Raw genomic sequence first — 14,071 nt, 5'->3', positions numbered from 1 at the left:
GTTGTCAGTCCCATATTTAAAAAAAATGATATTTTTTTTTAATTTTTAAAATATATTTTTTATCAATATACAATATATTAACAGGTGATACATATTAAGCAAATTAACTATCAAATAAGTCAATATATATCTCTAGATAAACTCACAGGTATATGATACATGATTATGCGATATATATTTAGCAAAATGATGATCTAGCAATTCAATATATATTTTCAAATAAATTGATATATAATTTTTAAAATATTATATTAATCAATATATATTACATGATCAAATAATATATACTTATCAACTTTCTAATGTATATTACAAATTTCTTTCATACATACTTAATAGTGATCCAAATATATATCTGCAGATAAAAAATATGTTCTCAAAATTATATATCAATTTATCTATGTATTGAATCAATATTCGATACGTGTTAAAAAAATTTATGGTATATGCAAGAAAGTCAACAAGAATATATTAGTTAGTCATATAGCAGTACTGATAAATATTATATTTCAAAAATTATATATTAATTTATTTGAAAATATGTATTAAATTATTAGATGATTAATTCGTTAAGCATATATTATCTGATCTTGTATCTTGATAAAAATAATATTTAAAAATTATATATCAATATATATATAAATATATGTGTATATATACATACATATGTATATACATATATATGTATATATACATACATACATACATACATACATATATATATATATATATATATATATATATATATATACATATATATATATATATACATATATATATACATATATATATATATATATATATATATATATATATGTATGTATGTATGTATGTATGTATGTATGTATGTATGTATGTACGTACGTACATACATACATACATACATACATATATATATATATATATATTATTTTAAATAATTTTATTTTTTTATCTTTTAATTATAGTACAGGTAGTTGGGTTAGTTGAGGAAGTTCCCTAGCTTCTGGTCTTCTACTTTGAGAGGGACACCGGGCAAAATAGGAAGGCCGCTACATATTTTCTTCCCCACTGCGCGCCCTATATTATTTTTGTTTTTTCCTTTTTTAACCACCTCGAAGCCCCGCGACACCGCCTGGGCTCCAAAATTCCTCCTGCCGACAGCCAAATAGAGAGCGAGAGAAAGACGCGAGAGCAAAGTAGCTAAAGAGAGATCGTGATGGGTTGCACACAATCGAAGATCGAGAACGAGGAGGCGGTGGCGCGATGCAAAGAGCGGAAACAGTGGATGAAAGTAGCCGTTTCCTCCCGCAACGCCTTCGCTGCCGCCCACTCCGCCTACTCCGTCGCCCTCAAGAACACCGGAGCCGCCCTCAGCGACTACGCCCAGGGCGAAGTTCCCCCTTCCGGTCACACCTCCGCCGCAGGCGCCTCCGCTTCCTCCTCCTCCGCCCAGGCCTCCGTCTCCGCCTCCACTTCCGCCGCAATCCAGCTCCCCATGGAGAAACTCCCGCCCCCTCCCCCGCCGCTCCCCGACTTCTCTTCCACCCCGCTCCAGCGCTCCGCCAGCATGCCCGACCTCCCCATCTCCAAGCCCAAGAAGAAACCCCCCGCCGACGCCTCTATCCGCGAGGAGGACGACGACGAGGACTCCGCCTCCGCCACCGCCACCGTCCCTGACGATGATCTCCCATCCACCACCGCCGCCGACTCCTCCACCGCCCCACCGCCACCACCTCCGTCCCAGCCCCCGCCCCCGCCCCCGCCCCCGCCCCCGCCCCCGATGCCGGAGTCCAAGGTGTGGGACTACTTCATCTTTGGCGCCGAGGAGAATATGCCGCCGCCCACCCTCAGCCAGCCCGAGGAGACCTGGCCGCCGCAGGAAAGAATGGAAATTGAGGAGGAGAAGATCAAATCTCCTGCCATCCCCCCTCCGCCACCGGCAGCGAGCAATGACATCCGTCGCGATGAACCCCCGGTGACGCCACCGGAGAATGTGGTCGCAGAGCCTCTGCCGCCAAAGCTGGTAAAGAAATCCAAGCGGGGCGATTCGGTGCACCACCAGCATGCTGTGTCACCATCGGAGTCCAAGAGGGGCACGATGGTTGCGGCTACTGTTCCTCCTGTAAATATACTACGGGTTTTGATCGAGCTGGATGATCATTTCCTCAAGGCATCAGAGAGTGCTCACGAGGTGTTGAAAATGCTTGAGGCTACTCGGATGCACTACCACTCAAATTTTGCTGACAATCGAGGTAAGCCACCTTTTACTTCCATCTTGCTTCTTATGTCCAGCTGCTTGTGGAGGTTTTTCTCTTTCTTCTGCCACATTTTTTGATAAAATTTTTGGATATCTCCAATTGTTTCAAACCAAAATTTACAGGCTTGTAATTCTGTGAGTAGATTTATTTGACTTCATGACCTCCACTATCCCACCATGAATTTCATCAATACCAAAAGTTGAATAAGAGGAAGCATTAATTATGGAAAGATTCTGAAAAATCCAATAGATTTTTTAGATTTTCGGTATCAGGGTCTTATCTCTGGCAGTTGCTCTTGGTAAATTATCCTCTTTAGGTTAGCGTGATGATGTGTCTCTTATCAAGGTTGAGATGCTTGTAGATAAATAGTATTGGTATCACAACCTGACGTACATTTGGTGATTGTGGACCTTTTACCTTTTGAATTCCATGATTAAGTTATGCTGAATAGAAGGATAAAAGGGTTAGTCATTAGTATGTTGATAGAGAAGGAAAAAGCAAAGGAAAAACGAGAAAGTGCAAATCAAAGGGGAAGGAGAAGGAGACAAGGGTATATGTGGAAGAAGCTTAAACTAATTAGGGTGATATGATGTAACAGTCCCATCAAGGGAGAGCACTTTTTTTTTTAGTAAATATAATCCTCAGTTCCTTTTAGTTGCTCAATTTTTTTTCTCTTTATGTACCTGCAGAGTTTCAGCTAGAACTTCAAAACCAAAACGAAGAATTCTTGGTTTCACTCCGAGCCAGTCCAGAATCAAGGTTCGATTTTAGAGTTTAGGCTGAAAATGACCTGCAAGGCCATATTATACATGGCAATTTGTGTCATTTGTTCGTCATATATTCATTTTATATTTTAAAGATCATTTTTGTTCAATATAAAACTTCAAACTTACATGCTTGGAGAAAAGTGGAAGCATTTGAGTGTTTGGTTGCATTCATGTCAAGAGGAGGTGAACTTGTTGCAGGTTTTTAAGAATTTATTGGGGATTTTGAGGGCCAGAGAAGAAGCGTATGTGAGTGGTATGTCCTGCCGAACTGTGGTTTCACAAATACGAGCTTTGTGGATTTTTGTGAATTGAACTTGGATCTTCTATGTAGCATGCCAAGTTCAAATTTCGAAATAATACATAATAGTATAAATAATATTGCCGAACACTTATTGTTCTTTCCCTTCTCATCTATGTTCAGCTTCTATACATTAATCTGTGTTCATCTGTGTTCATCTATGTTCTAGTTACCATTTCCCCCTCTACTTTAAATTGCTGCCTACTTTTTGTACCACTCTTTCCTTTGTTGGAAGGAAGGAGTTGGCGAGGATGGAGCAAGGTATCAGTTATGCGGATAAGAGATAACGGAGGAATTATAAGATAAAGATGGAAGTGAGCAAAGAGGATGTCACAGGAGTAGGAGGAAAATGGGTGATATCAACAAGGTAATCGATTAGGCAGAGGTATTGATGGTTAAACAAAAACAGCAAGATGGGCAAGTAAACTTAAGGATTGGTGGCATAAGTGTGATTGTTATGGGGGGAATTGTTGTCATAATTTCCTTTTTATTTTGAGTTTTAAATTGAGATAAAATTTAGGACCATATTTGACTATTAAGTCTCTAAGATAGATGGCACATTACTTCAACTGGCTATTGCCATTGAATTATATCCAGTAGTTTTTTTTTCTTTCAAATATTTAAGACCATATTCAGCAACCAGCTAGCCTAAACAATAGCATGCTACATTCACTCTTACTAAGGCCTACCTCCATTATCAAGTGAAACTTTTTTTAGATACTTTTACACTTCCCAGCTAGTTTATTTGTGTTCTTTTTCATCTGTCTTGACCCTGAAATGCAATTTGATCTCCTTTCTAAAGCTAAACCTCCTCTATTCCTCATACCTTATGTTAGACATTGTGATTTAGTTTCATTAGATTTCTTCCATAGTTAGCATCTGATTTATAAAAACTAAAATTTTTAAATATTACTTTTATTTATTAAGTATCTTTTGCTACTAACATTTTCATATTATTCATTTTGTGGTCTATGATTTTTTTTGCCATTTTGATGCTTAAATATTTATGGTGATCTATAGTCACCGAGGTTAATTCAATCCTGGATCAATTTTCTTCAAAATAGCAAAACTGCAAAAGGTATATTAAGTATCAGATTTTCATGTGTCTACATCATGATTGGTGTCGGAATTCCTTCTTTCTGGGATGTTGTGGTGCAATACTTAAGTAGTACACTCATGCTCTTGAAATTTAAGTGGTTTAGATTTTGCTAGACGGGCTTGGGGATATTATTTTGTTAGGTCTTAGTTGTAGGACCATTTTGAAGTAGTAATGGCATATTTTTAGTTAAGATGCCAATTTGAAATCGGTACACTTAGTTTCTTAATTGCTTATCATCATACTACTTAGTAACTTTAAAGCATGATAAAATGAAAAGAGCCTCCACCAAGGTCTATCATACCTCTCCAAACTGATGGTACCCTATTGGTGAGGTCCCGATATGGTACCGAGTTTCAGTTTGGTATATGAGTTGAACTAGTCCATACTAGTCCAAAATGAGTGGAATTGCCTTATACCATGATAAAGAGTGAGAAAATATGTGCTGGGAGCTTGTCTTGATATGGGGTGCATACCATACTCTATCAAACTGGTAACATACTAGTATGATTCTTGATATCGATTTTGCAAACCTTGGTCTATTGTATGCATTAAAGGTTAAAGTTTCATTTCTAATCATATTGTATTAACGGCATGTACTTTTCCTCTAGGTTGTCAACACACATAATGCTTTACAATCCATGCTGGCCTCTGCATTGCTTATTATCCTATTTGTGTATATACAATTGCGATAAGCATAATCAGGTTGATACATGGTGATAAATGATTGTGTACTACTTTCCCTTCTCTGCCTCTATCATATTATTTCTTCCATCTTGGTTTCTTCCGAGGCCTATCCAAAAATCTTGTCATTTATTTTGACTTTATTTTTGAGGACTAGAAACTTGATCATTGATCAAATGTAAAATGATATGATATTGTCATTCAAATTAAAGAATTTTTTGTAATCTTTGATTATGTTAGAAGAATAGATCACCCTTTTTCTTGCTTAAAATATAGAGAGTAGATTTGGAGCTTAGGAAAGGAATGCCATCAGAGGCATCATAGGTCCAGCTTCTTTAGGTGACAAACTATAGGATCCAAGGCAATTAAAGGTTTCCATGTGATTCACGTGATAATTGGAGAATGTACTTTTTCCTTCCATGAGTTTTGAACTTCTATGTATTGCTTGCATGTAACATATTTGTCAACTATTATGTTATTTGTATATTGGATTGCTTAGAATTGCAAAAATCATGTCTTAACCAACATTCAACACATATCTACAATAGCTCTTGATGTAAAATTTCTATATATATCTTAGAACTACATTTTGTTGATCTAAACTTGTCCTTGTACCGTATTAGACTTTTAAATTGATTTAAGTTAAAGAAGATGCACTTATGTATGTATGTATATATGAGCATTTATAAATTTACTTATGTATATACATACACACCTACCATACAACATGGTGTGACACAATGTGTACCAAGGTTCGTTGAACAATCCCAAAATGCACGATTCAAGGTAGGGGTGGCAATCATATTGGGTCGGGTCATATACAGGTCCGGTCACATGTAAGTCAAGTTAGAAAATTCCAAACCTCGACTTGTTTGTTAAATAGGTCAAGATTTAAAATCTGAACCTGTTATGTTTAATGAGCAGGTACCTACACTGACTTGCTTAACCTATTGGATAAACAGGTTATATCTTCTCTTTATCTCTCTCTTAAGAGATTTCTATTGATTTCTACTGATTGTGCTTTAAACAATATAAAAGTATCAAAAAAAATCCATCAGCACTTCTGATAATTTCATAAATGATCTAGGACATTTGTGGATCAATAATTAAAGAAATCAACAAGGTCTTAACCAGCATAATCTTAATCTTGCTTGTAATAATGTTATTTTAAGTCACATAATAATGGAAAAATTAATTTCTAGAAAAAAATTGATAGAGTAAATTATTTATCATTCCTCTTTTTGATACTAATTAATAATTCAAAAGAGAAACAAAGCAATCCAAGCCATCTATAAATTTCCAAAAATAACAAAAAATATATATTTTTTTAACAAAAGAGTAACCACTAGTCTTAGAGATGGTAAGTGCCTACAGATCAAGATTAAGAAAGGAAAGAAGAGAGATGTGAAGATGAGATACTGGAGATGGCTTGGAAGTTGGGGCTGATGCTATGGAAGTAGGAAAGAATAATGATCTATTGGATGGTAAGGAAGGTGGAGAGAGTGCATGGGGTGAAGTTGGGCCCTATGCAGCGGTAGAGGCCCTTGTGCTACTGGTCGAACATGTAGATGAGATTGCGCTTGCCGAAGAGCTTCTTGTTGAATGAGTGGCCGATTAGGTGGAAGGCTTTGGGCTGCATGTTGGTGAACATCTTGTGGGAGAGCTCCATTGAGCAATTGAAGGTGATGAAGCAACTAGTGAGATAAGCGGCAGAGAAATTGAGGCTGGAGGACTTAGTGATGGGAGCCACCGTTGGATATATGCCCTAGAAGTCAGATTGGCTGACACTTGTAAAACACTCTTAAGGTATAATTTGTATATTGATTTTGATATTAATAAAATTAGATTATTTTTATTCACATTATGTTTAATAGTGTATGTGAACCGTCCATTAGGTTAATGGGTATGATGACACATATTCTCAAGAGTTGAGAATTTGAGATGTGTTATTATAGTTAACTCATAAATTGCTTCCGATCATAGGATCATCACGGAGATGGTGATTGATTCGAAAAATTGGTGAATGATCGCTTCTTTCGGGTAGATGAGTCTTGAATCTACGGTATGGAGATATCAGAGCGAAAGTACTGGTGCTTGTTAAGAACAAAGATACTGAGCGTGATCATTTATGAGCAGTCACAAGGATATCTACCTTCTCGTCAGTGACATGCTCATAGTTGTGGTTGTGTGTTTAGTTCTTTGACCTGAGGTGCATCGGCCATTCACCTTGAGGGTGCTGTAGTTTGACTATACTAACTCGATCTCCTAGCCATTTGGGGTCTTGAGGTGTATGTTGACTACAGTATATTCATTGTAAGAATTGGATTGCATCAAGATGGGATCTATCGACCTCGATAGAGGAGTAGTCCTATGTAAATCATGAGATTGAGTCCAAAAATCCATGGCCATGGCAGTGTGAAAGATAGAAAGGTGTTTCTATTGGATTTCACATCGGACTCGAATCGAATGATTCTATCATATGATAGTGATGAGGTTTGACGAGTTTACCTTGATCTCGATCCTGTCGAGACTCATGATAGAAGAACCGGATCACATGATAATTGCACCTAGAGGTTCTTTTTTAATTCTGATGGATTGCCACTACATACTGCTAGGTGTCACTGATGGATTGTGGGATCAATTGAAATTATTTCGATGATCAATAATTCTAATTGGCTGAATTGAAAAGAGTTTTAATCCATCGAAAAGAGTTTTGATGATGTTGTTGATAGAGATCACAACATATCCTATTATCATGCAGAATTGAACCTATAGGGTCACACAATAAAGGACTTTGGTCTAGGATTGCTTAATTGGACTCAATTGGTCCAATTAGGTCTAAGGCAATCATGTTAGCACATGATTAGATCCAGATTTCTTCAGGATTGGGTTCCCTATCATATAGGGTTCAATCTAATCTATTTGAGCTGTTAATTTGCGCCAAGAGTTGGTTGCATTTAATCTTCTTTAGCCAAATTTGAATTTGATTCAAATTTCATTGGACCTATGCCCATTTGAAAGTCAGATGAGCATACGAGGAATGGGAGAAGAGAGGAGCACATGCTCCTCTTTTGTTCGTGCTTCTCCACACACAAAAAGGGCGTACGCCCCATTTGAAATTTGATTTCAAATGAGGTGCACGCCCATAATGGACAAGGATGGAGGGGCGCCAAGTGTTGACGCCCCTCTTTCTTTTTCTCGTGCATTTTCAAGAGAAAAGGGACACATGCCCCTTTTGGATAAGATCCAGAGGTGTGCGCCCCATATGGATAAAGATGAGAGGTTAAGGAGGTTACCATTTAAATTTGAAGATTAAATTTGAAGTGTTCAAATTTGAACTTGGGTTGTTGGATAGGATCCACTTGAATTTAAATGGGTTGTTATGCATATCCTAAAGAAGAGATCACTTGAATGAGATACACGTCCTCTTGGTTTCTTTGGAGTTTTCTTATGAAGAAAATTCAGTGGAGAGATTAAGGGACGCCCCATCTGAAATTTGATTTCGAATGGGAGTCGTTCCATGTTGGTTGGGGAGGATTAGGATTTCATGTCTATAAATGGACCCCTTCCAAGGGGTTCGGGATCTCATCATTAATAGACCCAAAACTCTGCCTCTACTCCACGTCCAATTTTCTCTCACACGCCTAGAGTAGGCTGTCATATCCCACGCCCAAGGTGTTGAGCTGATCCTCGAAGTGCTTGAAGGTGTTCAGGTATCATCCCACTGAAGGAAGAAAGGGTTGCAACAAGAGTTGTTCCAACAGTCCCGGAGAGCAGATCGGTTGCTGATCAAGAGCCCTCAGGTCCGCCTTGGAGAAGGTGGATTAGTTCTGGAGAAAGCATCCCAGATCAGGTCCGAGTGGATACCTGTAGAGGTCGGACATGTGCGGTGCTCAACAGCAGATCTCAACGAAATCAGGATCATCGGATTGCAGAGATTGTCTATCCACGCAAGGTGATGTGATCACCCTTTCACTTAATGTTTGTATGCTGGTTTCTTTTTGTTTTTTTGATTTAGATCTATGCCTTACGTGTCAGATCGGTGGAAAAATTTTTGAAATCCACTGCCTCTGATCCGAACCGATCCGATGCACAATCCAACCATTCAATTGGTGTCAGAGCCAGGTTATACGGATCATAGATCTAAATCGGATCAGATCTAATTCAGATGTGATCTAAAGTAGTAATCAGATCTGAAAATATTAGATTAGATCTAATTTTCAGCATGTTTAGATAGATCTAAAAGTAGTTTAGATTTGATCGCAAGCATGCTTTTTGACTAGATCTATTTTGATATATGAGATATATGTGTAGATCTAGTTTAAAGTCTGAGTAGTCAAGTACTCCAATTAATTGAGTTTATCACCAAACCATCCGATCATAAGAGGAAGCATGGATTAAAGTTCCTCTCTTGCTCAATCAAAGGGTTTTCTTATGACGTGTGTAGGGATGCCGTGTGATTACATCCCATGAAGAAAAACAGCGAAGGGAAAAACTTAATTTCTGCAAAATCCTAGATCCAAAAATCATAGATTTTGATGCATAATTTAGTTGTTTAGATTTTAAAATTATTTTAATTTCTAAATTGAAGCTTTTTATTATGCATGGATCATTAAAATTGTGAAACTCATTGCTGGTACGCCCATCGAGTCAACTCGATTCTTCTTCGAGTCAACTCCTTTTCATCGGAGTTGACTCGAGATCCTATGGAGTTGGCTTGGTTTGCAGACGAGCCGACTCGGTTCAGCGGACTGCGGCAAATGGGTTCTCTGTTTGTCATAGGGAGCCGGCTCGGTTTAGACTCAAGCCGACTTGCTATGATGAGTCGACTCAAGTTCAGGGCGAGTTGACTTGAGGGTGAGCAAAAAATTTAGTATGCGATGCAATGTTGATTTAAATTATTTAGACATATGATTTGACCCATGAACTTAATTAAGAATTAAGATATGAAATTAAATAGATCTAAAATTGAGAATTGGAGATCTAAGTCAATATTCATAATACATGGGTTCAGGGTGTGGGTAGCTCAATTAGGTCTAGTTTGAGCGGTTGATTAAACCGAATCAAATGTTGGTTAGGATGGGATCAATTGTGCTCATGACCAAACCAAGTAGTTGTAGTTTGGTTAGATCGATTAACAGCCACATATTATCGATTAACTTAAGATTTAATTCGGCTCAGTGGTTCGAGCTCGGGTCAATAGGCTAATCTGATCGATTCTAATCAACCAATTTAGTATTTAAAATAAGTACATAAATGGTGGTTCATTAATTGATTCCGTTGTCTGACTTGATCAATTCATTGATGTCTAAGAAAAACAATGGAGGGACCCCCACACATCTTAACTTATCTTGTCATTTTGGAAGATTATATTTTGTATTAGGTTATTTGTTGACTCGAGCTAGCCCATGCCACTAGGTTAGTCATAACCGTTATGACTAATTGAGGAAGAGACCTAAATCAAATCTCTCTAATAAAATATTAAGTTTAGTAGTCTTTCACCGTTGTAGTTATGCGGATCCTTTCCGAGGTTGACTGTTCTCGGTTGGACACAGTGGTTTAGTTACACCGGAAAGACACAACCATGCTATTAGGCATGAGATACTGCGGGATGGAGATGGAGTTGGGCTCAATATTTCAGATATGGTGAGAGTCCCAATGACGGCTCCATTTCATGCAAATGGTGGGTTTGACTTAACTAAAGAGTGGGCCAATATTTTGGGTACGGTGAGGCTTCACGAATTAGAGATCGGAGATGGCTGCAATATGTTTGGTGAAACATCGGTGAGACCGCAGCACCCATTAGAAACCTTTGATCGTGGATGTTTTCATTTCTCTACCCAGGGAGTGCGGGGATCCGAGAAAAATAGTGGGAGCCCAAATTTATTTTAAAATAAAATTTTTAAAATAAATTGGTTAAGTTAATTATAAAATCTAACTAGAAACTTTGACTCTCTACAGGAACAATGTCTGCTTTCAATCTCCTGGCTAGAATCCTTGAGACCAATAAGTTGACCGGACCGAATTTTAAAGATTGGCTCCGAAACTTGAAAATTATTTTGAGTTCTAAGAAATTGGCCTATGTCCTTGATCAGGACCTTTTTCCTCTTCCAGTCCGTCTGACTGTTGATCAGAGAGCATCTCATGAGAAGTAGTTGGATGATGATAACAAGGTTAGGTGCTATGTGTTGACGTCAATGTCTAACTAATTGCAGCGCCAACACCAGGACATGAGGACTGTCAGACAAATACTGGCTCACATGTGAGAGTTGTATGGTGAGCAGAGCTACGCAGCTCACTATGAAGTATCCAAGTGACTCTTCAAAGCGAAGATACGTGATGGACAGTCGGCCCACGATCATTGTTTGATAATGATCAAGGACGTTGAGGAGCTTGAGAAGCTCGGGATGTCCATGGATAAGGACTTACAGATTGACCTCATTCTGCGGTCCTTGACTAATTCATATGGGCAGTTTATTGTAAATTTCCATATGAATAAGATCTAGTACACCTTGGCCGAGCTTATGAATATGCTGGTCACTATTGAGAGAATCTTGAAGAGTTCAAGAGGCTCTGTACTTGCTATGGAGCGGATTTTTTCTAAGAGAAAGTCTACTAGGAGGAAGAAAAAATCTGTGAAGAAACAGAAAGTGGAGGGCAAAAAGGAGAAGGCAGTTTCAAGAAAAAAGGCCGCTGATAAAGAAAGTTATTTTCATTGTAATATTGACGGCCATTGAAAGCGGAACTGCCCTGCTTACCTAGCGACTCTGAAGAATAAGAAGGAAGGTGGACCTTCTGAAGGTATGTTCGTCATAGAAACAAACTTAATGATTTTTTCTACATCTAGTTGGGTGCTTAACTCTGGATTTAGTGCTCACTTATGCACTTCTTTGTAGGGTCTTGAGGATAGCAGGAGGCAGAGGGATGGTGAAATGATCCTACACATCGGGAACGGAGCAAAAGTTGCTGCTGTGGCCGTAGGAACGTACCCTTTGTGACTACCATCGGAGAATATTTTATTATTAAGAGATCGTTACTTTGTACATGCTGTGAGCAGGAATCTAATTTCTATCTCTTGCTTAACGTAAGAAGATTATGTAATTAGTTTCTTTAAAGATCACTATAGTATTTATTTTAAAAATAATAAACTTGAAAGTGGTTTCCTTATCAATGGTCTCTTTCAATTACATATAGATGTTTCTGTGAATTATGTCGAGCAAAATGTGAATGCCATAGGTTCTAAATGTCTTAAAGATAACATAAATGAAAAAATATTTGTGGCACCTAAGACTAGGTCACATTGAAGAAGACAGGATTAACAGATTGAAGAAAATCGGACTGTTGGATCCGTTGATTTTTGAGTCATATCCGGTCTGTTAAGTATGCCTTCAGAAAAAAATAACCAAGCTGCTCTTTGTAGGATATAGGGAAAGGACTACAGAGATACTTGTTCTGGTGCATTCTGATGTCTGTGGCCCATTCGATGTGCTGGTTAGAGGAGATTTTCTCTACTTTATTACCTTTATCGATGATTTTTCATAGTATGGGTATGTGTATCTTATGCGTCACAAGTCTGAGGCTTTTGAAAAGTTTAAAAAGTTCAGATATGAAGTGGAGAAATAAATCAGAAAATCTCTTAAGATTCTTCGATCGGATCGAGGAGGTGAATACCTTAGTAGAGAATTTCTGAATTATCTCAAGGAACATGACATAGTCTCATAGTGGACTCTATCTGGAATGCCTCAACTCAATGGAATTTCAGAATGGAGAAATCGGATCTTATTAGATATGGTTCGATTTATGATGAGCTTCACAGACCTTATTTTTCTTTGGGGACATAGCCTTTTGACTGTCATTTATGTGTTGAATAGAGTTTCATCTAAAATTATTCCTACCACACCATATGAGATATGGCATGATAAGAAATAGAGTTTGAGTCATCTCAACATTTGGAGTTGTCCAACCCATGTCAAACGACAACAGGTGGATAAATTAGAAATCAATTCCCTTAGAGCTCGTTTTGTTGGATATCCTAAGGAGTCTTTAGGATATTACTTCTATCTTCCAGAAGACTACAATATGATTGTGAGTCGGTATGCAGTCTTTTTTGAAAAATAGTTTATTCAAGATGGAGGCATGGAAAGACAAATTAGGCTCGAGGAGAAAGTCTCTGAAAAGCAGCGAGCCTTGAAACTTGAGGAACCAATTCAGTCTGAGCCGATCCACACATTTCCTCCATCTCATAAGTCTAGTAGGATTTTTTGTCTTCCTGAGAGGTACTTAAGTATTATTTCAGAGGATGTAGAGAAAATATTCTTCACAGAAAATGGGGTACATGGAGATGACCCCGAAACTTATAATGAGACGATATCAGATATCGATTCCTAGAAATGGTTAGAGGCAATGAAGTCAGAAATTGACTCGATGCACTCAAATCAAGTCTGGACTTTGGTAGATTCACCTGAAGGTATTGTACCTATTGGGTGTAAATAGATCTTCAAGAGAAAGATAGGTGCAGATGGAAAGGTAGAAATCTTTAAAGCTAGGCTCGTGGCGAAAGGATATAGTCAGCACGAAGGCATTGACTATCAGGATACCTTCTCGTCTGTAGTCATGTTTAAGTCCATCCGCACATTGCTTGCCATTGCAGCATATTTTGACTACAAAATATGGCAAATGGATATGAAAACGGCGTTCTTAAATGGATATCTTGAGGAAGATATCTATATGGAACAGCTGCTTGATTTCACTTTCAATGATAGTGATCATAAAGTTTGCAAACTGCAAAGATCCATTTATGGACTAAAGCAAGCATCTCGGAGTTAGAATGCTCGTTTCAACGATATAATCAAATCATTTGGTTTCATTAAGAACGAGGAGGAACCATGTGCCTTCAAAAAGATCAGTGGGAGCATTGTCACTTTTTTCATATTGTATGTGAATGACATCCTTCTGATTGGAAATGACATTCTCATGTTGACCTCGG

At 38.0% G+C, this 14,071-nt stretch overlaps 1 protein-coding gene across 1 annotated transcript in view; it reads left to right on the top strand.

Annotated features, from left to right (window-relative positions):
- Positions 1-1,086: 1,086 nt before the first annotated feature.
- The window catches only part of LOC105033966 (protein ALTERED PHOSPHATE STARVATION RESPONSE 1-like), a 30,523-nt gene continuing 17,538 nt past the window's right edge, over positions 1,087-14,071 (top strand). Inside the window, exon 1 of the mRNA XM_010908958.4 lies at positions 1,087-2,234. Coding sequence (XP_010907260.3) covers positions 1,199-2,234 — 1,036 coding nt within the window. The 5' untranslated portion in view covers positions 1,087-1,198. The remainder of the gene's footprint in view (positions 2,235-14,071) is intronic.

The sequence above is a fragment of the Elaeis guineensis genome, chromosome 5 (assembly GCF_000442705.2).
Source record: "Elaeis guineensis isolate ETL-2024a chromosome 5, EG11, whole genome shotgun sequence".
Taxonomy (NCBI): Eukaryota; Viridiplantae; Streptophyta; class Magnoliopsida; order Arecales; family Arecaceae; genus Elaeis; species Elaeis guineensis.
This window is presented reverse-complemented; position numbering and strand designations above follow the sequence as displayed.